At 42.5% G+C, this 26,652-nt stretch overlaps 2 protein-coding genes and 1 long non-coding RNA gene across 3 annotated transcripts in view; 2 read left to right on the top strand and 1 right to left on the bottom strand.

The window, feature by feature from the left end:
• Positions 1-13,313, bottom strand: part of LOC132973572 (voltage-dependent calcium channel subunit alpha-2/delta-4-like) — a 61,125-nt gene extending 47,812 nt beyond the window's left edge. Inside the window, exons 1-5 of the mRNA XM_061037123.1 lie at positions 12,577-13,313; positions 6,198-6,279; positions 2,893-3,009; positions 2,468-2,527; positions 6-168 (exon numbers count right to left, since the gene is read on the bottom strand). Of these exons, the coding sequence (XP_060893106.1) occupies positions 6-168; positions 2,468-2,527; positions 2,893-3,009; positions 6,198-6,279; positions 12,577-12,698 (544 nt within the window). The 5' untranslated portion in view covers positions 12,699-13,313. The remainder of the gene's footprint in view (positions 1-5; positions 169-2,467; positions 2,528-2,892; positions 3,010-6,197; positions 6,280-12,576) is intronic.
• Positions 1-26,652, top strand: part of zgc:172145 (Ferritin light chain, oocyte isoform-like) — a 331,670-nt gene that overhangs the window by 38,131 nt on the left and 266,887 nt on the right. The window lies entirely within an intron of this gene.
• Positions 1-26,652, top strand: part of LOC132973573 (uncharacterized) — a 226,488-nt gene that overhangs the window by 124,348 nt on the left and 75,488 nt on the right. The window lies entirely within an intron of this gene.

The following is a 26,652-nucleotide window of genomic DNA, read 5'->3' as shown; positions in this document are numbered from 1 at the left end:
CAGACCTTTGTTGTAGACGTTGGTGGGCACCTGGATGTCGCTCTGCTGCGTGTTCACAGGCAGGTTGTTGAAGTGCTCGTTCTCCTCCAGAGGGAAGTCTCCGCCCAGTTCCATGGTGTTCCCGTCGTCGTCCACTGTGTTGATCAGCATCGAGTTGTAGTAATCAAACTGAACATAACACAGAAACGGGGGGGGGGGGGGGGAAACATGAGAACAACAAAAAGATGTGAATTAAGTTGTGTTTTTAATGTCAGCCATGTATGTTTACGGACTCATATCGTTTCTTATAACTTGGAATATTGACCCGTCTAATAAACAACACATTTCTGTTTTGTACGTATTTAAGCACGTCTCACTCGCTCTTTTTTCTCCGACTCTGCTTCATGTTCCTACCCCCATACCCCTGTGTTTTATCACAGTCTAAATACAGGAACCAGTGTACGGAGCTCCATTCAGAGAGCAAAGAAGACACGGCTACCCCACCCAGAGTCTCCACCACTATGGTTTCCTCATCTACATGTGCCCAACGTCAACCACATTTTCCTTTCCATCCCTTCATCCATCCACCCCTCGACCCTGACCTTCATTCCTCGACCTTAACCTTAATTCCACACCCAAATACAGGATCAAAGTGGATTTAGAACAAGAAACTTCACACACGTTTTCAGGAGCTCTGAGACTTAATTACACTGGTTGAAGAGGAGGAGGATATGTCACCTTTAAATATTACAACAACAAAAAAATAGAAAGCCATTTTAAAAATTACAATTTAATCCAGAGTGGCTCGAAATCAGAATCCTAAACTCCGAAGAGAGGGAAGAGCTTTACTCTTTAGAGGTTATATTCCTCAGAGTCCGAGCTGTGACTGCTGACATGTTTAATACGGATTAGCTCTGTGCTTTTATAAATTTCTAGTTTTGTAGACAGGTGATGTTATCAAAAGCAATCACTGAGAGAACAAACACAGACTATGCAGAACACGCTGCACTCCTCGTTTGTTTCTCTTCTGTGTGTTGTTTCTCCGCTGCAGCCTCGACCCAGTTTCCTCACAGGATCAGTGAAGTTTGATCTGATCTCATTTCAGGTGTCAGTCGCAGCTTTAAAACCTCAATCTGCTGCAGGGACTGTAGCAGACTGACCGACTGTTACCTCTGATCCACAAATACACACAGAGAGTGCGAGGCAACACGCTAACGCTAATGCTAACGCATCTACCATCTGAGCAAAGTGACAAATAGAAATAACGGCTCTCCCCCGTTGGTCTGCATTCACATTAATAACATCCCTCCGTGCCTGAGTACACTTGTGTATGTACACAGTTCGCTACAGCAGGTGGCAGTAGATAGATAGATAGATAGATAGATAGATAGATAGATACTTTATTGATCCCGAGGGAAATTCAAAGCATCCAGTAGCAGGTTACAAAGACGTACGTGACATGAAACATTTGTTACAAATTAAACCACAAAGTCGACGCCCCCCCCTCCCATACATATATATTAACCCGAAAAAAGATTTAAAGAATAGCCCTAGATGAATCAAACTTAAACTGTGCAATTAAAAAAGCACAAAGTTGGTTTGCAAATCTGTTAAGTAGCAGAAAGAAGAAGTAACCATGGCAACCACTCGAGTCTGAATCTGTCCTGCTAACTGTGGATGTTTTTTTTATTTATTTCTGAGACGCCAACAACGACCCTCTTCTTGTGTCAACATCTACCGTGCAGCTCAGAGGATGAAACAGGCCCGTGCTGCGCAGATTTTTGAAGAGACAGGAGCCGTTTAGAATTATGTCATATAGCAGTCCACTGCCTTGTTTGAGCACTGTTGCGTTTTTGTCATCCGCTGACCGTACTCGAGTACACATGTATCGTGCCCGAGACCACCTCTTCAAGCAGACTTGGGCACAGTACCTGAGTACGGTACATTTGTGTACACACTGATCAAATCAACCGGGTTTGGGATCAAGGGTACTCGGATCCAGGCCCGGGTCCCTGATGTGAAACCACCCTCAAAGTGAAGCCAAAACATTTAGAGCTCCCCCTGCTGACCAGCTGCAGTACAGGCCATAAGCTCCGCCTCCTCCATGTTCACAGATGGGACATGGGCCAAACTCTAAAACCAAAATACACATTAATAGTCAGTTCTTATAGGAAGGAGCAGAGGAACCATAACAAACACCAACACCAGAGTCCGTAAGTGTATTCTTCAAACCGACACAAGAGTCTGTCCTGCTCTGGACTGAACCCACCTGAGGGACCTTTGACCTTTCATCAGGACGTTTAATGTGTGTTGTGGTTACAGGAAGGGGCGGGACAGCAAAACCATGGATCCTCCAGCCAATCTCTACTGCAAACTCTGACTTTAAATGATCAATATGTCAGCTTCCGTCAGAGGTTGTTTTGGCTTCTCTTTTATACAAAAGTTTATATGCACTCGATAGTTTTGTGTAAAGAACAGGAGCACGTACCTCTAATGAAGAGTTGTATTCGTGGTAGAGGTCAGCGTCTTCTGCAGACTCGGCTAATCTCTGAGGAGAGAAGAGAAACAGAAAACAAAAGCTTAAGGAATGATTCTCTGCTTATTAGGACTCAAAGATCCTTTACTGCAGTGTTTTATATCCTTTCTGGATTGTTACAATATTAATTAAAGTAAGGTCTTCTTCAGTATCGTCACAAGTTAATTAAAAACAAGAGGTGTGAGGAACCGGAGCAGGTGAACCTCTACAACCCTCTCAGCCTTCAGTTATGAAAAGCAGCCAGTTAGCCCGTCCTTTTACTGTTTGATACAACAGTTTAATTAAATTAAAACATTAAAGCTGATCAGCTGGTTCTCTGAAATAACGCAGACTGGGATGTGCAGCAGGACTTGTGGAATCATTTTCTTCGTCCTCACCTTCACTGACTTCATCTTGCTTCCCAACATCCGCTCGATTTCATCCGAGTAATCCTTCACCAGCTCTTCTCCGTCTACCTCCACGATCTTAACGATGGGCTCCACGTCGATCAGTTTCTGAAACAAAAACAGTGTCTGTTGATAAAAGCACAGCCGACATGATGAGGCTTCAGCCAGACAAGGACTGATTGGAAATGTGTAGACTGTTTTTTATGTGATAACCAGGAAGAAGATACTGATGATACAAATACTAAAAAAAATTAAAATCTTCTGACATAACCTCGCCCCACATGTGCAGAGGCTTTGTCTGTAAGGGCTTGGATTGGGAACCTGCGGGTCGCCAGTTCAAGTCCAGGTGCCGACCAAATCTGGAATTTGGTCTGGTAGGTGGAGAGGTGCCAGATCACTGAGCAATGCCGAGGTAACCTTGAGCAAGGCATCTTCTTCTAAAGTCTATAGCAGTCGTTGGTTTGAATCTGACCTCGGCCATTTGCTGCATGTCATCCCCTACTCTCTCCTCCCAACACTTCCTGTCTTTCTTCAGCATTCCTAACCAATAAATGCAAAAAGACCACAAAATAACTTTAAAAAAAACAATAAAAAATCTTCAATAGTTAGAGACAAACTCAGTTGTTGTCTTCATTGTTCAGCGGTGGGTCTATGGGAGAATATGATTTGCAAAGGAGTTATGATATCTCAAAGTTATAACTGAAATGAAGTTATACTTTAATTCTTTTTTAATCTGGACAGTAATCCTGACTTGATCTGTTTTATTTTGGGGAAGTGTTCTCATACAAGGTGAGACAGTGAAGATTACCCCGCCGTGTTGGCAGATAGGTTTGTTTTAGGTGGATATTTCAGTCAGAGGGACTAGCCCAGATTAAATTTAGTCGCTGCTCTGAAGCGATTCTGTTTTGGTTGCGAGGTAACCAGGTCACTCTCTCTGGATCAAGAAGTTAAGAGCGAGGATGAGGGACGGCCGGTGCGGTTATTTACTCTCTGATTCAAACGATTAAGTCACTAATTCGTTCACTAATTCCAATTAGACCAAGCAACCCAATTTACTGATGAGCCAAACATGTAGAGTCATCTCTGCAGAGTCAGCTCTGTACAGTAACCTCTGTAGAGTCGCCTCTGTAGAGTTACCTATGTAGAGAAATTCCTGTAGTCAACTCCATAGAGTCGCATATGTAGAGTCGCCGCTCTAGAGTCAACACTGAAGAGTAACCACTGAAGAGTCACCTCTCTAGAGAAGTCGCCTCGCTGCATAGGAACTCTATGAGAACCTTCAACAGGTTTTGCATTTTTTTTTATAACTGACTGCTACTCGACATATTAGTTTCTGAGCGGGAATGTTGAAGCCGTGAGAATGCCAGACTGGAGAGAAAAGCAAGAACTCAAAAATGTTAATCATGAAGACTTATGGTCTGGGATATGGGAGAGACAAAACCTTGAAATAGCAGGACAGTCGTACGTTTAAAAAGGCGTTTTCAAGGTGTTTTCAAGCAAGAGCCTCGTCCTTTAAATTGTTTGTATTTAATGAAAATGATGTGTGTTTTGTAGCTCATTAATTATTCATGATTAATAGATTCTTGATTGTTAACGTGGTCAACTATCGGTTAAATATGACTGCAAAAATCGTATGTTATTGTATCTTATTGTATTGAACCATATTACCCATCCATTCAATTTCTTTACTGTTTTTCCCATTTGGGTCGCTGGGGGCTGGAGCAGATCCCAGCTGTCATTGGGTGAGAGGCGGGGTTACACCCTGTACTGTTCACCAGCCAATCACAGGGCTGACATATAGAGACAGACAACCAGCCACACTCACATTCACACCTACGGACAATTTAGAGTCACCAGTTAAGCTAACGAGCATGTCTTTGGACTGTGGGAGGAAGTCGGAGTACCCGGAGAGAACACACACATGCACGGAGAGAACATGCAAACTCCACACAGAGAGGCTCCTGTCAGACTGGGATTCAAACCAGGAACCGCCTCGCTGTGAGGCAACAGAACTAACCACTGCACCATTGGTTGCCCTGTATCATATCATCTCGTATCTTATCGTGTCATATCATAGCGTAACGTATCGTTTCATCACAGACTCTTGAGAAATCTGAGTAAGTAATCATATAATAAGCCGGATGAGACATAACTTTGTTTTACCTTTTGTCTGCCTGTGCTTTCCACTCGAAATCAGAAATAAATTCCACTTCAACTGAAAAGTGAGGAAATAAGATATTGTGTTTAAATTAAAGGTGGCTTTATGTCCTAACAGAGATGTTTCCTGGTAGTTTGTTCTGAGTACATGACGTGGTCGTGTGTGTGAAGGCAGACTGTGTATAATAAATCTAAATCTGACAGATAAATGGATGAAAGTCTAAAATTGGAAAAAGCCACAAATCCTGATGCTGTTAAAGAGGGCTGGGTCCTCAATCTGGGCATTACCATGATCCATGTGTGTGTGTGTGTGTGTGTGTGTGTGTGTGTGTGTTAGGGCTTCCTGGTATCATATAAATAGACACGCTGTCACACACACCCACACTTAATTTTAAAAGGTGCTTTATGTACCTTTAGTCCCATAGGTTTAAAGACTTCAATGCGTGCTCGCAGAATTTATGGCAAATACTTTAAAGGTTTTATACTTCAGGAAATGAAGTAAACATCACAGGACTCAAACAATAACTTTGCATCATAAAATCAGCCTTTACGCAGACGATACACTCCTTTATCTACCAAAAAAACGTTATCGTTGCTGCCTGAAACCATGCCCAAAACTTGCCTCGTTCTTGATTCTTGCGATGCTAGCTTATGGAAAATCTTATGGAATCCTGGGAAATGTAGGAATCCACAAACTAGCAAAACATTCTACTTGAAGCCTTGAAACAGCAGAGGAGGTTGGTGTGTGGACCATTTACAGAAACGATAAAAGTTAACACTCACTAAACACCCACAGCACCAGACACAACAACACCAGATGGAAAAAAAAGAGACTAAGGGCGTTTTCACACTAGGCACGATTGTTACGATCGGGCCCAAGCACGATTGCTCCCCCCTCCTCCGCTGGTCTGCATTCACATTAGTAACATCGCTATTTGCCTGAGTATACTTGCATATATACACAGTTCAAAACAGGTTGCGGTATGCACACAATTGGTTTGCAAATCTGATAAGAAGCAGAAAGAAGACGAAGCAACCATGGCAACCACTCGCGGGCGAAGTCCATCCTTCTAACTGCTAACTGATTTCTTCCTCTAAACCTCTTATTTGTGATTTAAAGAACAACTTATTTGTTTTACCTTCTGCAGCAGCAGAGAGCCGGAGTACTTGATGCTGACCTCTCGAAGCTGAACAGAGAACACATTCGCCCACTGCTGCACCCTGAAACAAAAACACACACAAACAACATTCAATATAAACGTGCATGATACAGGTAAGAAGAACACAGCAAAAAACATCTACAGTGGTGATTTTTATTTCAAACTAAACTGATGAGGAAATGTTGCATGAACATTTTCAATAGTCTGACCAAAAGTAGTTAATGAAAGTGAAGTATCAGGAGTCATATGTGTAAAATATATAACATATCAATCTGTATTATAGCAAACAATATGTAAGAATTCAGTTTGGTGTGCTTTTGCACCAAGCGGGAACCTCCAGTGTTGAGGAATTGCAAAATCCTGCAGTTCCTCGAGTGTCCACTAGAGGCTGGCTCCAAGAACCCCAGAAGTCACATACACACCCAATCATAAAAAGCCAGCAGAAAACGGTTAAAAAAAAGTAACTCTTGTTAACAGTGTGATTGTTGGACTCGTTGCTTCCAGTTTTGCTGTCTGTTAATGTCAGTGAGAGTAACAACAGGAAAAGGCTGTTAAATATGACGGTGATGAAGAGATTTAGATAATCTGTTCTTCATGTGGGTCACACAGAGAGCCGCAGGTGTCTGCTCCGCACAAATTAAAATGACACAAAAACACTCAAATACTGAAACACACAAACACACAGCTGCAGGCTGAGTCTTTAGAGATCAGCAGTCTGTCTTAAGAGAAACAAAAGACCAAGTTTGGGTTTAATTCATAAAAACAGACAATCCAGGATGTTACAGCATTTCTGATTGTATAAAACAATTAAAGAGACTGTAGGTGTCTAAGAGGACGCTTCTGTCCGTTGTGTCAGTTCCCCTTGGATTTGAATGATTCTATGCTTTTGAAGGGAATTAGGACTGTTAGCGTTCACCCTTTCATCCCAATGCAATGAACGCCTTTTTTATTTTATAGAATTAATCATATGCTTTTTTTTGTCCTTTTCTGCACACCGTAAGTCACCTCAGCGTCTTCTTGTATTCACAGTGATGGAACAGAACGACCCCACTGAGTCTTTGAATGTCTCATTTCACATAAAGGAATGTGCGACTTTTTGATCCAGTAGATGTCACCATTGAGGCACCGGCATGACACAAAAACAAATTTCTGTTTGGCCACACCTCCTCCATATTGAAGCCTCCGCTCTCCTCCAGAGACACATCTCCAACCCCTCTCCAATCGAGCTCGCATCAAGGAGTCAAGCACAAGCGGTGGACAAAATTGTCCTCGTCTGTAATCACCTGTGTCCTGCATTGTTGTGTTAGCATGCTAATGTTAGCGCTCTTTATTATCTAATTTGTAAGTTACTGACCAGTTCAACCAAACTTATTTCCCTGTATAATGTTTTTAAATGCACAAAAACTGAGCTGACAAGTTTAGTCTATTTGAAAAACATCTTTGTAGGAGGTCTGGAGGTCTCACCCAGAACATCTTTAGCAACAGAAACATCTTTCGCTCGATTTGATCAATATTTATGAACAATTTGAAGGTTTTCCTCACCACTTTGAAATTATGATTTAGTTATGTGTTTTTTTATTTTAGTTTATGTTCATCAGGAACATTTTCTCGCAGTGATGCAGTCATTTAAAAACATGTAGACTTCGAGTTCTTGTGTTTCTGTTCTATTTAGACCTGCAGAGTTCCTACAGCTGTAGCTTCATACAGGCTCTGCAGCCTTTGTTCGTAGGCGGTTTGTTTACGACATCATTGGACTAACTTTAGTTTGGTTTATATATAAAAATATATATATATCAAACATAATACAATATATGTGTTCATTCTGTGACACATGATCAAAGTAAGTTTTACTGACAGAAGAGTTTAATTCATTGAGGGGGCGGGACATCGTTGATTGCAAACTGTGCAGATAAGTTAACTGTTGCTCACAGCGTGTCGGTTTGGAAAAATATCACAACAGTTTCATATAACCGGGATGGAGTTCTTTTTGCGGACTTTACTTTTAAGTTTCGTTTTCGTTTTCACCGCTGCGGAGCAAAAGAGGGGGAGACGCGTCTGTGTCGGAGCATAAACTGCAGCATGATAAAATAAACACATTAGCCCGGTTCTACGATCTCTCTGCTTTGGCAGATCGTCAGCACGTTATAATCCTTCACGATCTAAGATCGTTAGATCGCACACCACTACAAACTTGCTTGATAAAACCTGTTTTCTCTCAGTCCCTCAAACTGCCGCTCACACAGAAACCAAACAAGCCGTCATAAATCCTTTCATGTGGCGTTCAGTTCCCCACAGATTTATTGTTAAGTCTCCTATCACAGCTCTGGCTGCTAACAACAGAGCCCAACAGCAAAGAAAGCTTTACAAATTACATATAACACTCCTAACAATACTCTTTTAGAGGGGGATGGTACAAAAACTCTGACTTGCAAAATAAACTTCTACAGTTTAAATGATCTGTTCATTCACATGTGTTGGTTTAAAGTTTTAGTGTTTAGATATTTATCATCTTTAATACTCTTATGTCTTTCCATCAGTCACCAGATTCCAAACAAAATGCCTAAAAATGAATCCTCCATCGATCACCTCTAAATCTAATCATCTGGTCCTCGGTGCTGCAGCAGAATTAAACCACATCTGACTCAAACCTGGACACAAACAAAGACAGACGAATCACAGCCATCATCTCATTCTGTGAGCTACAATCAACTGAAAGAAGTTCAGATGGTCAGCAGTCGAAAGAATGAGCCTCAATTATGTAACAGAAATTATAAATCTGTGTCAGAAATTAGCGACAGAAGCTGAGAGGTCGGAGCAGCCAGCGTTGAAGGTAAAGCGAAGATATCTCAGTTTTGGAAAATTACTTCTGTACAAAATAACTCTTTAATTCTCCAGAAGGAATTATCCATGTGTTGATGCATACTGAATGTTATTGGATCAATTCAATCTTCAGTGCATTCTACACTGAAAGAGAAGCTTAGTTGGTTGAGCCATGCAAGTAGTGCCTACATGTACCAGAATGCATTTCATGCATGCACCTGTATCAGGAGCCATGTTTGTTGAGCGGTTCCTAACTGCTCCTACGACATCTTACACTAACAAAATGTATCCTCCAGTAAATTAACTAATGAGCCAATGAGTGCATGATGATACAAAACAGAATAAGAAAGATCTGCTTCCCTGACACATTTATATTCACAAAAACTTCAGTTGTAGACAGGGGCGTGTCCAGACTTTTTAGACTGGGGTGGCCCAACTGGGGCACTGGCTTATGGCAATTAGGCTGATTAGGCAAATAGCCTATCACAGATTTGGATTTTGGGGTAGCCAAGCAGATTTGAAGCAGGGCCCATGCCCTTTCTGGACATGCCCCTGGTTGTATAGGTTCAGTCAGGTATAACAAAAACATATCTAATATATATATCATATTTAATCTTGCAGGGAAGGTTTGTACAGATTCTGCTGTAATGTTTGAAATGAGAAAAGTCCTGAAAACAAAAACTGTATATTTGTATTTTGAGCCTGAGGCTATAGTCCTCGTTGCAGTGGTGGCAGGTTTGAATCCGACCGTGGACCTTTTCTGCATTTCATCCTTTTCTCTCTCCTTCCAGAGTTCCCTGACTCTCTTCAGCTGTCTTATCTAATAAAGGCAAAAAGGCTGACAAAAGCCCTTTTTAAAAGTCTCTTAACACAGTTGTAGGGTTTGTATTGTGATCATTTTTGTGACTATATAAGATGTCTGTCACTGTTCAGGCCTCTGTCGGTGTGTCAAGTGTTGAATGTGGGTCAGAGTAGAAGGTGACCGGGCTAACCAGGGCTAACCAGGGCTACCAGGGCGTGTCTGTTGGCCCGTGCCCAGGCGAGCCGAGCTGGTCTCACAGATGGTGATGGAGGAGGGCGAGTTTTATCCTGCAGCTGCAGAAAGTGACGGCGGCACCACAGCTTCATAATAACGAGGTTATTGGACAGAGTGAGCGAGCACAACAGGAGGAAGGCAACAGAACCATCTGGACTGTCTGACAGTCTTGGTGAATTCTGGGAAATGCAGTTTGAAATGTGGACAAAGGAAACAATACAGAGAAGGGTTTGATAGAAAAACACTATCGTTAAATTGAGAGTCTCAAAGCGCTTTTAACACTGCAGGTCAAATCTACACATTCACTCACTGATGGTAGAGGCTGCTGTGTAAAGTATCCATCAGTATTAACTCATCCATTCATACACATTCACACTCTGAAGCAGCAGGAGAACAAACTAAATGTGGAGTAAAGCCGTCTGCAAGGAGATATAATATATCCCTTGGTTTTGTAAAAAGAGTAATTTCAAAGAAATTTTTACAGACTTGATTTATGTTTATAATTTAAGACATCTCTTATATAAAATGCGGCGCAGTTACCACCAACTAACAACAGATGGTGTGTGCTTCACTTTAACTGCTTGTGGTGATTAGCGCGAAGGTTTATGCATTGTAATATTTCTTGCAATGAGGCTTATTTGCCCAGAAAGGGGCTAATTTCCCCCCTCATCACTGCATAATGGTTCATTTAAATATGCTCAACCAGGAGATGTGCAGGATCACATCCATAACTTGATAATGTTTATAACTTTCTGCGTATTTGGACACACTTTAGGACTATGATGCTTTTGAAAATACTCCAAGAAATGACTTAAGAATAAGCACAATTACAAAAGAAACGGTGTGCATGGATCTACTTTTGGGTTAGAGTTTAAAGGGTTAAAGCAGTAGTAATGTTGGCGTGTGGGATCAGCTGATTTGTGGACACAAACAGAGAAGAGCAGATTTGAGCATCAGAGTCCTGAGGGACAGCTGCCATCAGCTGACACAAATTTAGTCCCTCAGGATGGTCTTGACAACAAAATGCACTCTGGGAATTTACTGTTGTAATTTACCTGGAACAGGGCCATTCAGGATTGTAGGTCTGTAGGTTATAAATAGATCAAATGTTCGCTCAACAATCAAGAAATGATGTTTAAGATAAAACTATTTTAGAAACGACAGAATTAAATAGAAGCGCAGATTAAAACAAAGACAGGTGTTCCTCTAAAGAGAACCCAGAGTATTTTGAACATGTGACTAATAAACCAAGAGCTTGGAGCAAAACATTGATATTTGACGCATTGGGATGAGAGTGTTTGGGTAATCTTTCAAACCTGAATGAAAAATGTAAAAAGACATGCACATCACTCAGTGGGTGCTGGATCCAAAAAACTCAGAAGGTAAGAAAAGCAAAACAAGATCCGCACACCAAAAAGCTCCCGTTTGAAGGATTTATTAATTGTACATGCACATCAGACATGAAGGTGTAATTTATGAGTCGCCATCTTAAATACACACAGACACACACGACCCGAAAACGCTCAAACCTTACAGACCGGTTTGTCGGTCATTATGAACTGAAACTCAGGAGCCGAATGCTTTTCAAACACATAAAACTTTAGTTTCTATCATGATAAAGTCTCTAAATGTATTATGGGAGGGGGTGGTGGTGGCGCAGTGCCCCATGTATGGAGGCTGTAGTCTTCCAGGCGGGCGCCCCGGGTTCAAATCCGACCTGTGGCTACTTTCCTGCACGTCATTCCCCACTCTCTGTCTCCCTGATTTCCAACTCTAGCCACTGTCCTATCTCTCAAATAAAGGCACAAAAATCCCCCCCAAAAAAATGTACTATGGGTAGAGCATTAATTTATCGGGCCCCTCTCCTTTGAAATCATCTACCAGTCAGGGTCCTGGAGACAGACACACTCTGTACCTTTCATTTTTGATAAAGGTTATAGTTAGGGCTGGCTCAGGCTTGGACCATGTTTTAGTTTTGCTTTGCTGAGCGCCCTTATCTCGCAGGTTCCTCTGGATCACTGGTTCTCAACTTGACTTGCCTCAGGACCCCCCAAAAGCTCCTACAGGCTTTTTGACCCAAGTTGTTAACCAGGACTTGCAACCAGCTTTCAGGAAACCCAGCAGTCTCTCCAGAAGTCTCTTTGACATGAGTCTGGTTTTTGTCTGTCAAAGGAAGGTTTTACTTGCCACTGTAATTTTGCTAAATGTGGCTTATTGCTGAGCTTGTGGTGGATTAATGTCGGGTCTTTGTAAATAATTTAACAAAGAGTACAGTCTAGACGTCCTCTTGTGAAGTATGTACAAATACAGATTGATTGATTGATTGATGATTTGATTGGAAAGCTGTAACCATGACACACTTTCAACCTTGAAGTCCTTTACTTGGAAAAAGCGACCTGCATATGAGAGGGTTCAGTTTACCAGCTCATGTGATAAGTCTCCTCTCCAGCAGGTGGCTGATGCACAGAGCTGAGATCCAGTAACAGAAGAGAAGATACTTACGTCTCTGGTGGGATCTTCATCTGAGCCTCAGCTGTAATCCATAGGAAGAGAAATGCCAGAATCCCCAGTAGGGTCCTCCTTCCCAGCGTCCTGCCCTCCATCCTGCATCCAGCTCCCGACATTTCCCACAGTCTAAAATCTTGGAGGTTGTTTTTCAAACTGGGATCAGCTGTGAAAGTTGAAGAGAGTTTTTAGGAAAAGGTTTCCTCATGATGGCTAAAGCGAGCTGAAGAAATGAATGTTCTTCTTCATGTCCTGAGAAACCCGTCCTGCTGCCGGCATCTTCTCTCCACTTTGGCTTTTAGCTTCTTATCATCTTTAAGCTGTTTAACTTGAAAGTCATGCAAAACTAACTGATGAAGCAGTTAAAGCGAATTTGGTGCAAGAAACCCAAAAACATCAAGTTGAAAAGAGGTCCTCCAAAGAGAGTCCACAGGAACCGTTTCCTCTGCACCTGCTCCAGGTAGTTCCAGGCTTTCTTCAAGTTTGCTCCTCAAGCCCTAAAAGTGGGTTAACTTCTCCACCTTGCAGGCGTTCAGGAGGGCATAAAGCCGGCAGTCTGCAGCAGATTTTGCAGCCACTCGGCTCCACTGTCACCCAATTTGCAACGTAATCCACTTGGATTAAAAACTGCTCTTCGCCATGGAGAGAGAGAGAGGGAGAGAGATAGAGAGAGAGAGAGAGAGGGAGAAGGAGAGAGAGAGAGAGAGCGAGAGGGAGAAGGAGAGAGAGAGAGAGAGAGAGAGAGAGAGAAATGGAGGGAGGGATTGGAGCAGGGGATTGGACGAGGGCTCAGTTTTATCTAAGAGGATTAGAGTGATTTGTGGAGACAGACTCCTCTCTGACCAATCAGAGCAGCCGGAAGAAGAAGAAGAAAAAAACCTCTGAGGTTTTGTTTGGAGAGAAAGGAGCGAGCGGTGACATGATGCCCTGAAACGCACAGACCTCTCGAGTTGATCGTTGTGTTCAATGATGTGGACACTTTCAACAATCAGCAGGTCTCCATTACCATGTGTGCACATTAGTCCATCTCCCTCTATCCCGCTTCTCGAGGTAACACTTGTTATGAATTGGCCCTTTACAAATATTGATTGATTTATCGATTGATGCTTAAATCAATAAACTCTCTCTTTCTTCCCCTAACCCAGTCAAACTCCTGCACACTGTCTAAATTGAACACAATCATTGGCATGTTTGGTCTTCCTGCAATTCTTGGTGATTAAGAACAAGAAATTACCCAATCTTGGGTGACTGAGATTTCTATTTGTTGTTGCTGTGGTTTCAAAAACGGGTGCCAATATTTGTTGAATTTCTTCTTGAATCATATCGAAGTTTAAGATTCTGGTTTCGTGACAACCCTAGGGTCATGAAGGATTTCTCCTTTGTATTTCTCTCGTTCCTGTTGTCCAGACTTCCTTGCCGCTGAGGTGGAGGTCGGAGCAGGCGATGCATGAATGAGGATGGAGGTGGTTGTGGGGACGACAGGAGGCTGGGCGTCAGGGACGTCAGGTGGTAGTAGTGCCAGATCACCTCGCTGAAGGTTGGGGGAACTCCGTCTACTCGAGAGCTCAGCTTCTGCTGCCAGGCTTCCTGGGCATGTGGTCTCAAAAAAGTTGAAGGTGGGGGACCTTCCGGTTGATAGACAATCGACTGAACCATTGAGCCACAGCCGCCCTAAGGGGAAACACTGTTTGGAGTCAATTAGTGGAATAAAGTCAAACTCTGATTGATCATAAAACATGTCTGAAGTGAGGGATCCATTCTGAGTCCGACAAAATCTGATCAAAGTGAGAATTATTATGGAACTCCTAACGGAAAATTACTTCATTCGATTTAAAAAATATATATATTTAGATTTTTTAATCACTAATCGGAGAGTAATAATCAGGGGTTCAGATGTCCCAGTCCTCCTTGAACTCAGAGTGCAGCAGCTTGAAGGTTTCACACTTCATGAATCATTGATCAGAGTCACCAGAATAACCACGGAGTGATCGATGGATCGATAAGAGAAGATGTGATCCTGCAGCGCTCTGACCAAGCACGCTGCATTACAACGTTTCACACTCAGTGATACAGAACCGAGCACAAGAAAACACAATGAGATCAATCTGTTCAAAAAGGAGTCACACTAAAAAGAACCAAATATGAGAGACCTACCAAACAACGACAAGTGTTTAACGAACTTTTATGACACTTTACAAAAGTAAAGAAAATGTAATTTAAAGAGGATTAAAAAAAGAGGTATTAAGAGTTAAAGGGCAAGCTGCAATCTTGTCTCTAAAAGTGCAAGGTGTAGTTTCAGGTCACAGGTAAGTACAGGCGAGGAAGAGACTTCAGCTAAACTAAACGGGGGTCACAGGCGCTTTGCAGAGGCAGCGGCTCCACAACACCAAAGATCAGGAAGTTTGGGTAGTTAAATAGAAACACTGATGTGGATAATACAGCCCAGTACTGAAATGCTGTACTCCACATGGTGTGATGTTATGCTCCATTTTTCCTCCTGCAGAAAGTCGAGGAGTAACATCGTTTGATGTCTGCAGGTAGAAAAGACTTCCTGTGGTGTTCTGGGTTTTATTAAATCTCTAAAAACAGGAGGGTCAGAATCTCTAAGGGGATTTTAAAACAGCCTGCTTATAGAAACTCTCAGCAGATAAAACCTCTCACTCCTCATGAGTCAACAGCTCCCTCTAGTGTTCAAACAGAGAGATTACAACTGTTTTCTGCAGACGATGAAGCTGAGAAGAAAACGTAACTCAACATTTCTTTACAGACATTTCTTAATACTTACAGGAAGACAGATTTAATGATTTGTGTGTTTTAATCAAATATTACTAACAGCTGAACACCAACCTCGTTTCAATGGCCTTAATATCAAGCCTTTATTTAATCAGGAAAGAAACTCCTTGAGATTCAAAATCTCTTTTCAAAAGCGTCTTGGCTGAGACAGGCAGCAGCACGATTTACAGAGTTTCACACAAACACCGAGCAGCAACACATACTAATACAAAAATACATCACAAGACACAAATAACAAGTTTGAACAGCATGTTTGTCATGATCATCCACAAACACATCAGGGAGAACATCCACAGCCTGATGTGTCCGCCTCCAAGTCGTTTAACATCCTCTTAAAATCATCCAATCAGAGCAGCTCGTTCAGCCTCAGCTTTTGCTGTGATTCGTTCCCAGCACAGGGAGCAGCAAACTTAAACGCCTTTTTCACCAGTTCAGTTCTGACTTTTGAAACAGAAGAAAGAAACGATCCTGAGACTGAAGATAATAAGTCCCTGTATACTCGTCTGACTGATGAAGGTCAGGAGGTATGAAGGAACCTCGACTCTATTTATGTTTGTTTTCATTCTTATTACATTTTGTCTGGATATGTGTGTGCTCTGATTCTTTTATTGGGAATTTAATTTAATCGTATTCTCTCTCTGAGTTGTTATTAAATGTGCTCTAAACATAAATGTGACTCTTAAAGAGGAAGGAGGAAAGCAAACAGTAATAAAGTGTTAGAGAAATTGCAGAATCGGACAAATTTAGAAGAAAATCAAGCCGTGATGGTGGCGTGTAAATGATGTGAAGTGATGTCTGTCTCTGCTGGTTTCTCCTTGTGCTGTCAGCTCGTGGTTAAACATCTAACTAGTATTTATATGATACACAGTTTAAACGCCACGTATTCTGCACTGCATGTTTTCATCGTCTTTTGATTTGTGTGTTTTTTTAATTTTAAATGTCCTCTCGCCTTTGGAGTATTGTGTCGCTAGAGAGTTACCGTATAGCTTCCGTAAAGCAGTCAGCAGTAACCCGGCTCGATGCGCCTGCTGCGTGTGAGTTTAATAAAGATAAAGCCGTAGCTGAAGAAGTTACATCGTGTTTGCGACACACAGAGGTGTGTTTGCGCTCACACATGCAGCTCCTGCTGGAAATATCAGGAGTTTTTCAGGATTTTTCTGCAGGTGTGAAAGCAGGGTATCGATAAAAGTTAAATTTTCCAAGTTCAAAATTCTGTTTTGTGACGACCCGATCACACACACAAAAATAAACGTGAGGGTAGTAAATGTATAATATGCATGTTCATGAGTCTCTCTACGACTCCTGCTGCTGAGGACAGAAGTTATGAGTAAATGAACATGACTGATGATCAACCTTTAACACACACACTAAGTCCATCATTTTCCTCACAGCAGCACATTCTTCACTCGGACTTCTCAGAGCTCTGTGTGTGTGTGTGTGTGTGTGTGTGTGTGTGTGTGTGTGTGTGTGTGTGTGTTGTAAGGTGCTGATGAGGTGGGTTCCAGGTACTCAGGGTGTCATGGAGGATCTGGTAACAGTGAGGTTTCAGTGTCAGAGCTGAAAGTAAATCACACAGTTTAGAGTGCTTCGCTGACACACCCGCTATACCACACACACACACACACACACACACACACACACACACACACACACACACACACACACACACACACACACACACACACACACACACACACACACAGTTCAGCTCTTCCTTACAGACTTTTCTTTCTGCTGCAGTTTAATACAGTTTGATTCAGTTTGTTTTTGAATGTTTGTAATGTGAATTTCTTCTGCTGAGGAGGAGACACACATTTCCCTGGTACCTCCAAACTGTCGGACATTTCTGTCCAAACGAGCTCTCTTGCCGATGTCCTAGTAGGTCTTTAAACTTGTATTTCAGAGCTGAGGAGAGCGTGACACCTTTTGTTGTGATCTGATCTTTCCTCTTACTGGACGTCACGGAGCGCTGCGCCCAAGCAATAATACACAGTAACTCATTCTCTCTGGTTTAGATTGATTATTTTAGGGTCTTTCCCATCTTTGCTGTGCAGACGTTTTGTTTGAACACAAGTAATTCCAGTCCGTCAGCGTGATTCTAGAGATGTAAAAAGAAGCCGGGGCTAATATTTGAAGTTTCACCGTATATCAACCTGTATCTGTCTCTCCTCCTCTCAGAGCAGCAGGCTGTCATAGACGTGCTGTTTTACAACACATGATTTAAATTAGAGATTAATCAGATGGGTGTCCATCACTAATGAAGGCGGGCTGAGTTTATAGATTGAAACAAATGAAAGCCTGTGCTTGTTTTAAAGTCTCACAGTAATTTGACTTTTGACAGAATTCATCTTCATTTTAAAATAATCACATCATGCCCAGAAGCTGAGTAAGACCATGTGAATGTTTCTTGTTAAGAGCTCCCTCTCAGGTTGTGTAAGTGTCTTCTGCACATGCCCATTACGACCCCCCCCCCCCCTTACGACCACCCCCCCCCCCCCCCCCCCGCTGCAGTTGTACATAACTGTGACACCTGAGTTGTGTGTTTGACGTGAAAGATCATCATGAGGGCTCCTCTTCACCCCCCCGCCCCGAGGTCAGGGGATGTCCAGAGGAACATGCCAGTTACATAACCTCTTCCCACACACACACACACACACACACACACACACACACACACACACACACACACACACACACACACACACACACACACACACACACACACACACACACACACACACACACATGCAGCATTGCTCTCACTTTCAGTAAACTGATCAGCTTTAAACTGAAGTTGTGCTGAGAGTTTAAACTTCACAGATGTTTTAAAGTGTTCACTGAAGTCAGACTGTCATAAACTTTGGTGTATTAAACACCAAGTCATAGGGACCAACATGTTTTTATTTTAACAGGGTGTAATCAAGTTGTTTTTTCTGCTGTGACGTTGGATGTATTAACACCATGGAGCTCTATGGGGATTTAGTGGCCACTTGAGGAACAGCGCAAGTTAATCTGTGAAACGAAAATACTTCGATCGAATGTAGAATATGACGCGTAATGTTCAAGCACATTTTAACACGATTTTTAGCTTAACATCAGGATGATTAGGTTGTTTTCTGAGATGGTCGTGGTTTCATGAGTTTTCTTCTTCTCTGCAGTGTTTTCTGCGTTTGTGCATCTCTACAGAGCAAACAGCTGCTGAGCTCTCAAAGTCCAGTCCATCATCCTCAGCCTCATGTTAACACACCAGCACACGCATGATCACTGCTGTGTGTGTGTGTGTGTGTGTGTGTGTGTGTGTGTGTGTGTGTGTGTGTGTGTGTGTGTGTGTGTGTGTGTGTGTGTGTGTGTGTGTGAGATATGGAGGGCTTAACCAGCCTGAAGCACAACAATGGTCGTATTGAGGAGGACATTGCCCCGCGTGGCCTGGCGTGGATGGAGGGTTATGGGGGGGTTTTGGTAGGGGGGTTGATGGGGATGTTTTTTGAGGGGGGGAGGGGGGGTTGGGTTGTTATGCATAGAGACTCTGAGCCCTGCAGCTGTCGCCTGGCACGCTCCGGCCTCGGGGAGAACCGACAGCTCACGTCAGTGCAAAGTGTCCTGGTGCGGCCGATGGTGGGGGCCTCTGTCATCGTGGGGCATCTGGAGGGGTCTAAAGTGAGGGGGGGGGCAACGACCACCACCGCAACACCACCCGAGCACCCCATACACCCCCCCCCCCCCCCCCCCCCCCCCCCCATGGGCTGCATGTCACCCAGCTGCTTCACCCTCTGATGCCCTGTAACACGGAACGTGTCACGGTTCATGCGTCGAGCCGTTTATGCCGCTCACACTCGATCTGTCGTCAAAACCAGCAGCTGTCAATCTTTATCGCAAAGCAGGCGAGTCATTGACCAGCGGAAAACACAGAGGACTTAACCTTGTAGCTGCATTCATAAGAGCAGCAGACACCAAAACCTCCGTCTTCTAAAGACTGACTACAAGCTATCCCTCTCTCTTCATTAACAGACTTAAAATAAGTTGTATTTGTTATTTGAGGTCATGACAACAAAAATAAAATGACGTCAACATGCCAGAAAGCATCTCTGTCAAGAAAGAGAAGAGGTAGGGATGGATGGGATGGATACCAGATAGGACTGTGTTTGTCATCAACTAATTACAATGAGAAAAAAAAAGATCATTAACTCACAACCCAATATTTAAAATACACATGTTTCTCCAAATGTAGTTATTTTGAATCCAATGAATGTCAAATTCAGTTTAACAATCACAATGTTTGGTCTTCATCAGGTCATTTGAGGTTACTCTGCACCGTTTTATAAGGAGGTGTTCGCACATCCATCTATCTCATGAAGTCAGTGCGTAGGACGACAAACTATCACTTGAAAAGAAAAAAAATCCTGCACACTACTCTTGATAAGCATCACCAGTTTATTAGAAAACATCACAACGTCAAGTTATACTCTGCACCAACACGACGTCTGTAAAACCTGCCTACTTCAAATTAAAGTTTCCTTAAAGCCTGGATGAGAATCTATGCAGTAGAGTGTTTTTAAGGGGAAATGCGATCAAAGTAAAAATGTCTTCCCCAAATTTGAGTGCAGACGATGTGATGGAGAAGGACACATTTTAAAGTGTTCACGCCAAAGGAATACAGCAAGCGAGGTAGTGAGAGAGCAATGCATTCTGGTACATGTAGGCTCTGCGTGCTCTGCTCTAAGAGAAGGAGAACTGTCATCTCCAGTGTACAGCTCACGATGTGCTTTGAAAAGTAGAGGTGTGTCGACTAAACGGTTAAACGTCATCACTCTCACTCGTCGGTTAAACGGTTTATTGCTATCGTGGCCAGCAGTGCTGAGTCAAAGTTATGCTTAAACTTCAGCCAAGCCGCCCGCCACTAGCTGGGGCTGCAGAGATAGACTAGCTGTGTAGCTCTGGTTAATGGGCCTGCCCTCCTCGCTCTACAACCTGGATGTAAACAAGCCCAGTGAACAGTTAGCATGTGGGAGCAGCTGGGTTCAACAGTATTTTGATCTATTGGAGATAAAGTTGTACCAGCATATTGACCGGAGCAATGTGTAACCACGTTTAGCACGAGCATGAGGATGATAAGCTGCAGGAAGGACTGAAGAACTGTCGGTGCTAGCAATGCTAATGTTAGCCACAATCAGCAAACCAAATCACTGGCTTTTGTCTTAGTGATTTCTCATCTTAAGTCTAACTTTTAACAGATTTTAAAAATTTTGTTTAACCAACTAGGAAATCATTGGACTGGGAACATCACTATTTGAAAGTGTTTGAAAAGTGAAATATTGAGCTGGGGAGGTCACTCGATGAAAAGGTACAGAATCAAACAACCAGCATGGATCAAACTATTGCATCATTACACTATTATTAAGGACAGTTTTCTGTAGACTTATTAGTCTATCAAAATATAAATGATTTAATGTATCAACATGCCGTCTCTGTGTTTGGGTACATGGAGGAAACATTAAACCATTACAACCAGTAAACCATGAGCTCACTGTGCACTTAATCCTGTCCAGACTGGTTCCTGACTGGATTTACCCTGCTCACACACACACACACACACACACACACACACACACACACACACACACACACACCTACAGCTTTACTGAGGCCTTAGATAAAAATAACTGAGGAGTCAGGTTGAGTCAAATTTATTTATAGGAGAATTACAGCGACGCAAAACAGTGAGCAACATTCAAAAAAACTGTTTAACATAAAAGCATCAGCAACAAAAAACAACAACAATAAAAAGAATATTTAAATTGGTTATCAACTAAAGTGATTATTCAAATCCTTAGCAAAGACCGCAATGTCACAAATTTAACAACAAAGTAGAGATGGGACCGATCCGATCTTATATCCCTATCGGGTTCGGTATTGACGTAATTTGGCGCTGATCCACATCACTGATAGAGAGATACCGCTGGGAACAAAAAACATTCTTAACTTGCACGGTCTCACTCTGAAGACGTTCAGACTGAGCTGTAAGACGTGTCCGCAAATCATCAACATCAAGACGTTCAGACGAGATGGAACAGCTCCTTCTTAATAATCAAAATGAACAAATCTTACACGTCAGATCAAAATATTTAATTTGAAAAACAATTGTTGCTGCTGTTGCTGTTTGCATGTGAAACCAGCACTCACTACATCTCCCCGTCCCCGTGATGTCAACAAAGATCATACCCAATAATCTTGAAATGTATTCCAATTGTTAGACCTTTTTAATAATCAAAGTTAGATTATAATACCCACGAGCCTGGGACGCTGTATATCACTAGGAGAGATGTAAATCAGAACAGTTGCACATTCCTGTTTGAGTTCTCCTTGTTGATGAAAACTCAAAAATGTGATTTAAGCTACAGGTTGTAGAAGGTGTCAGCAGTCAAGAGCACAACATTTTAAGGCCAGTAAAAGGATATTTCTTGTCAGATGTATCTTGGGAGTTGTAGTTTACCTTTTGGGATAAAGTTTTACTGAACACACACTTGTACCTTTGACTTTTTCACCAAAGAAACAGATGTTTCATAAAGCAGCTGTTCATTTATTTTTCAATGAGCCAACCAAGAAAATGGAAAACCATCCAAGCCAAAGAGGCGCTTCAACGGTTTGTCATCGAGTTTTGTCTCGGAGTGAGAATACTTTCACTCTAAAGTCCAGGAGTTTCTGAACCCGCTCCTCCAACTCAATGTTGGAAACTCAAGAGACTGCACTGTTCCTTCTCCCTTTGTCCGTAAGACAGCATCAGTTGTGAAATAAAAAAATAGGCCGTAAATGAAAAATAAAAAACAGAAGAGGACAAAGTTAAGGGACAGAAACACCAGAAGAGAAATATCTCTGTGCGTACGACCTCTTCAGTGGTGGAGCTGTGGTGGTTGGCCTTTTGCACATGCTCCTCGGCTTACTAACTGATCCCTCCACGTCTTACATCACTGCCGTCAGTATCGTGTTGCTCAAAAAGTTGAAATATTCGCGGTGACATCTGCTCAATTCAAAATCCTCATCGATATGTGCCAAACCGCGAGTGCAGAGGTTTAAACTGCCGCCCTCCTCCTCCTCCTCCCGCTGCATCACGTCTTGTTCTCTGTTCTCACTGAAGAGCGCCGCTCAGCTCACAGTTGGTTTATTATTTATCTGCCGGCGTCGGGCCAACAGTTGCTCTTCAGCCTCTTGTCCACTCTGAAGCCCTCAGCTGACACCTGGAGCTGTCACTTCACTTTAGTGCTGCTGCTGCTGCCTAAGACTCTGAAAACGTGATGAGCAGATTTCAACTGGCTGCAGCGTTTAGAAACTTTCAAGTCTCTCTTATTTGTCAGTACGACTCGTGCTACATGTTTAGATTAATTTGTTTCTGAGTTTTTAGAGTCCAGGAGGATTCCTTTGCAGGAAGTGGACATCCAGTAAAAATACTTCAACATGATAGATCCATAAATGAACAACTAAAATGCTGATAAGACAGAAAGTTTGACTTGATCAATTTAGTTAAAAAAACTATCATCAAACAGAAGAAATAGCAACAATATTTAGTTAGTCTGCAGTTTTTTTACTTGGGTTTGAGGTCGATTTGTCGAGGTGTCAACAGGAAGTCAAGTACTTTATTAAGGAATGAGGAAAATTAAAAGTGCTTGTATAAAAACTTGATAAAACTGTTAATAGAGCGGTTTCATTTTACAAATCAAAGCCTAAAATAAGCTCTCTAGCATACACAGTAGCTGCCAATTTCCACAAAGTCTGTAGACCCCGGTCTGTCCACGCACTAAGGCGCCATTTTCTCCCACTCTAGTCAATGCTCCTGTTTCCACAGCAAGCGCTGCCGCCCGTCTGCGGACACTCCGCTTCATTTCGAATACGCTCCGAGAATATTTTCGACGGAGCCCGCTGCAAGCACGAGTCAAGCTGGACAGAATAGATCGACGCGTACAGGAAGTCACACATGAAACGCACAGAGCATCCAGTACGTTTCAAAATAAAACAATACACCAACTCTGCTGGGCGCACACTCCAGAAACAGACCCAGTGGGGCAGGGCGCTTCACCTTTGCAACCCTGACAAATGATTACTGTTATAACAACTTCAGGAAGAGGCAGGACTGAGAAAAGTGAGGCACAAATGAAGCGTGTTTTCTGCAGCTGGACTTACTGGGATAGACTGTGCACACAACTCAGCCCTGATCATGTAGATATGTTCATCTTTCTAAATAAAAAACCACTAGGCCTCAATATTTTATGGTGAGTGGCAATTTTTTTGTGCTCACAACTCACTCCTGAACGTGTAGATGTTACATTTCTAAAATAGCCAACAAAGCAGAAGGATTAAGTTTACGTCTGGCACTGTTTTGTTAGCAGCGCACTCGTAAGTAAAGACAGTCCTACGTTTTAAAAGAGCGGTGTTTTCATTAATGTTTCAAGTCACTATATATAATATATAATAATATATATCATAATATAATCATAAACTGAGAAAAAGACGTGTGTTCATTTTTAATTATTCACCGATAATTGATTGTCGACGTGTTCATCTATCGGTTAGGAAAAATGACTAATGTATTTTTCTTCAACAAAGATGAGGACAAAAAATTAGCAACACATCTTGTACTGAGAGGATTTCTTAAGCTGTCATGTTTCACATTGTGTTTAACAGAATCCGACGGTCCAGTGGATAAAGCCAAGAAAAAACACAGACTAAAGCAGCTTCATCTAAAATATCACGGTGACCCTCTGGTTGGTTGTTGGAAGTTTGAAGTTTTTATTTTATAATTGTGTCAAACATACATTTATATTCCCAGCCCACTTGGGCTCACATGACCCGGTGCGTTAAAACGATCCAGGATCAGAGTGCAGAGCAGGTCATTCATTGTCAAGAAACAAAGAGAGAAAACAAAAAGCAAGATAAACCCTAATGAAACTTAGTATCTTGTCTTCTTTTACAAGTCTTTAAAACACATCAAACTTAAACAGCCATTCCAGTTTCTGCACATCTGTCCGCCCCAATATTTCAGGTTTTTGACAAGCTACTCCATGAAACAATAATTCAAAATATTTTGTACAATGCAAAAGGAAATGGGACTCAGTTTCCACATCTCACAAAGTCTGTTTTTCTTCTACAACATTTTTGAATCGTTACAACTCGGCAGAAAGTGTGTTTGAATAATTTGCTCTGAAACCGCCGGCCGTGTTTTTGTTTGTGTTCGAGGATTTGTTGGTCCTGACCTGGGGGTAAAGGTCACGCTACCTCTGACGATTCGATGAGCTTTAACTTTCAATAACTTCAGCAGTTGTTCGTCTGTTAAAGCTTAAACATCATCCCGTAGACGCCAACTCCTCCTCACCCAGTCTACCTGATCCTCATATCCACCTTCGTAAAGCCTCCAAACAGACTTGCAGTAAAGATCGGGGCCCTCCATCAAACCGAGGCCGCTCGCCAACCGTCTCCCTGTGAGGTCCCGTAAACTCGTCCTCGTGGCGGCCCGTGGCGCGGCCACTTGCCTTCCGCATAAAAAACACTTGTTAAAAAGCCTGTTATCTTTGGACTCACCTCACAAACATGCACACACACACACACACACACACACACACACACACACACACACACACACACACACACACACACACACACACACACACACACACACACACACACACACACACACACACACACACACACACACACACACACACACACACACACACACACACACACACAGATGGTTTTCCACTTTTAAAGGTTGAGTTTGATAATCCAGCCGAAAACAAAGCGGTCTCCCTGCGGATCGAGACACGGATGTAGTTTCATTCACCTGTTAAAGGAAGTAAAGGGCCGTGTTGTGTTACAGTCTTCTTTTGTGGTGTTTTTATTTTAGTGGAATACAAAGCAGTGTGGATGTTTAAGAGGCCGACGCGTGTGTGGTTGGTGGGATATGATTGTTTGTCTGCTAACACATGAAATAAAGCTCTGAGGCTTTGAACAGTAAAGTGGTTGAAGTCTCTGACCACATGTTGTGTCCCCCTCTTTTGTGTTTTTACAGCAGGTTACACACTGAATCAGAGGTCACTTACTCATCGCAGCGCTCGGAGGGGATGATTCAGTTTCACAGTTAAAATGTTTCTTAAGTGTGTCAGGCCCTCGAGATGTGAAAACCAGACTCTGAAGAGTTCTTTAACTATGGCTGATATCTGCGCACACGACCTTCTGCAGCTGATAAATCTGATAATTAAAGAAGTATGTAACTCCGACACCTAGTGTTTAAAATGGGTACTGCAGTCCAAATTCAAAAAATTGTAGGGAGCTGTCTCCCCCCGCCCCTCCTCTCTAGAGTCAATGCTCACGCAGGTTGCCATGTGGTGGACACTGAAGCTTCAGTGTTTATCCAGCTCTGCATCGGTCTGTAAACCTTTCTGTGTTCTAACCTCTCTCCATTTTCCAAAAGCATCTCCAATATTGATCCTAGTTTGAGCACATTTCTGCTCGTGGAGCTTATTAGAAACATGCAGAGGCTTTTTAGGTCGGGTACAATCACTTCTATCTGAACCAGTTCTCGCTGCAACACCTGTTGGTTTGACCTGATAACTGCTCTCATATCTGGCAAACTGAGGGTCATCCAAAACGGCCGTGTGGGGGAGCCTTAAAACCGCCTACCTTCTCTGGTCCAAACAAATCCAGACCACTTCTTTGCACCCTGTACCTCAGCTATAGCCCTGATTGTGTGCCACTTAAAATTAATTTGTCAATGGTAAGTATATTAGTCACAGGAGATGCAGGTCAGCGTGGCCCCTTTAAGGAGAACGATCTAGAATGCAGGGTAAATGTAAGCTATAGTGTTTTCACACTTCAAACTCCTGTAAAACTTTTTTTTTTTTTAAATCAGCAGGAAACATGAAGGAGATGCTGAGAAAAATCTCAGATAAAAAACAGAAGAAACTTTTAATCATCCTTGTCCTTTCCATCAGAGGTCGGAGGTCACTTCCAGTAGCACAAGCATTAACTCCAAAACAAATCGTGCTTCAAACTTCTGGCACGGCCCCGGGCCTTCAAACTATCAATAAAAGGATCCTGTCTTGGCACGACGCTCAGATTCTGCAGATTGAGCCGACGATTAACACACAACAGGCTCTCAGAGCGGCAGAAATCCCCTCTCCGCCTCACCGTGTCCTGTTACCCCGGACAAATTTCAGGGGTTTTAGCGTCTTCCTGTGGAAATCAATATATTCTGTGTAGTAAAAAAAGTGATTCGCGCTGAAGGTTTGACCG

Source organism: Labrus mixtus, chromosome 4, assembly GCF_963584025.1.
Source record: "Labrus mixtus chromosome 4, fLabMix1.1, whole genome shotgun sequence".
Taxonomy (NCBI): Eukaryota; Metazoa; Chordata; class Actinopteri; order Labriformes; family Labridae; genus Labrus; species Labrus mixtus.
This window is presented reverse-complemented; position numbering and strand designations above follow the sequence as displayed.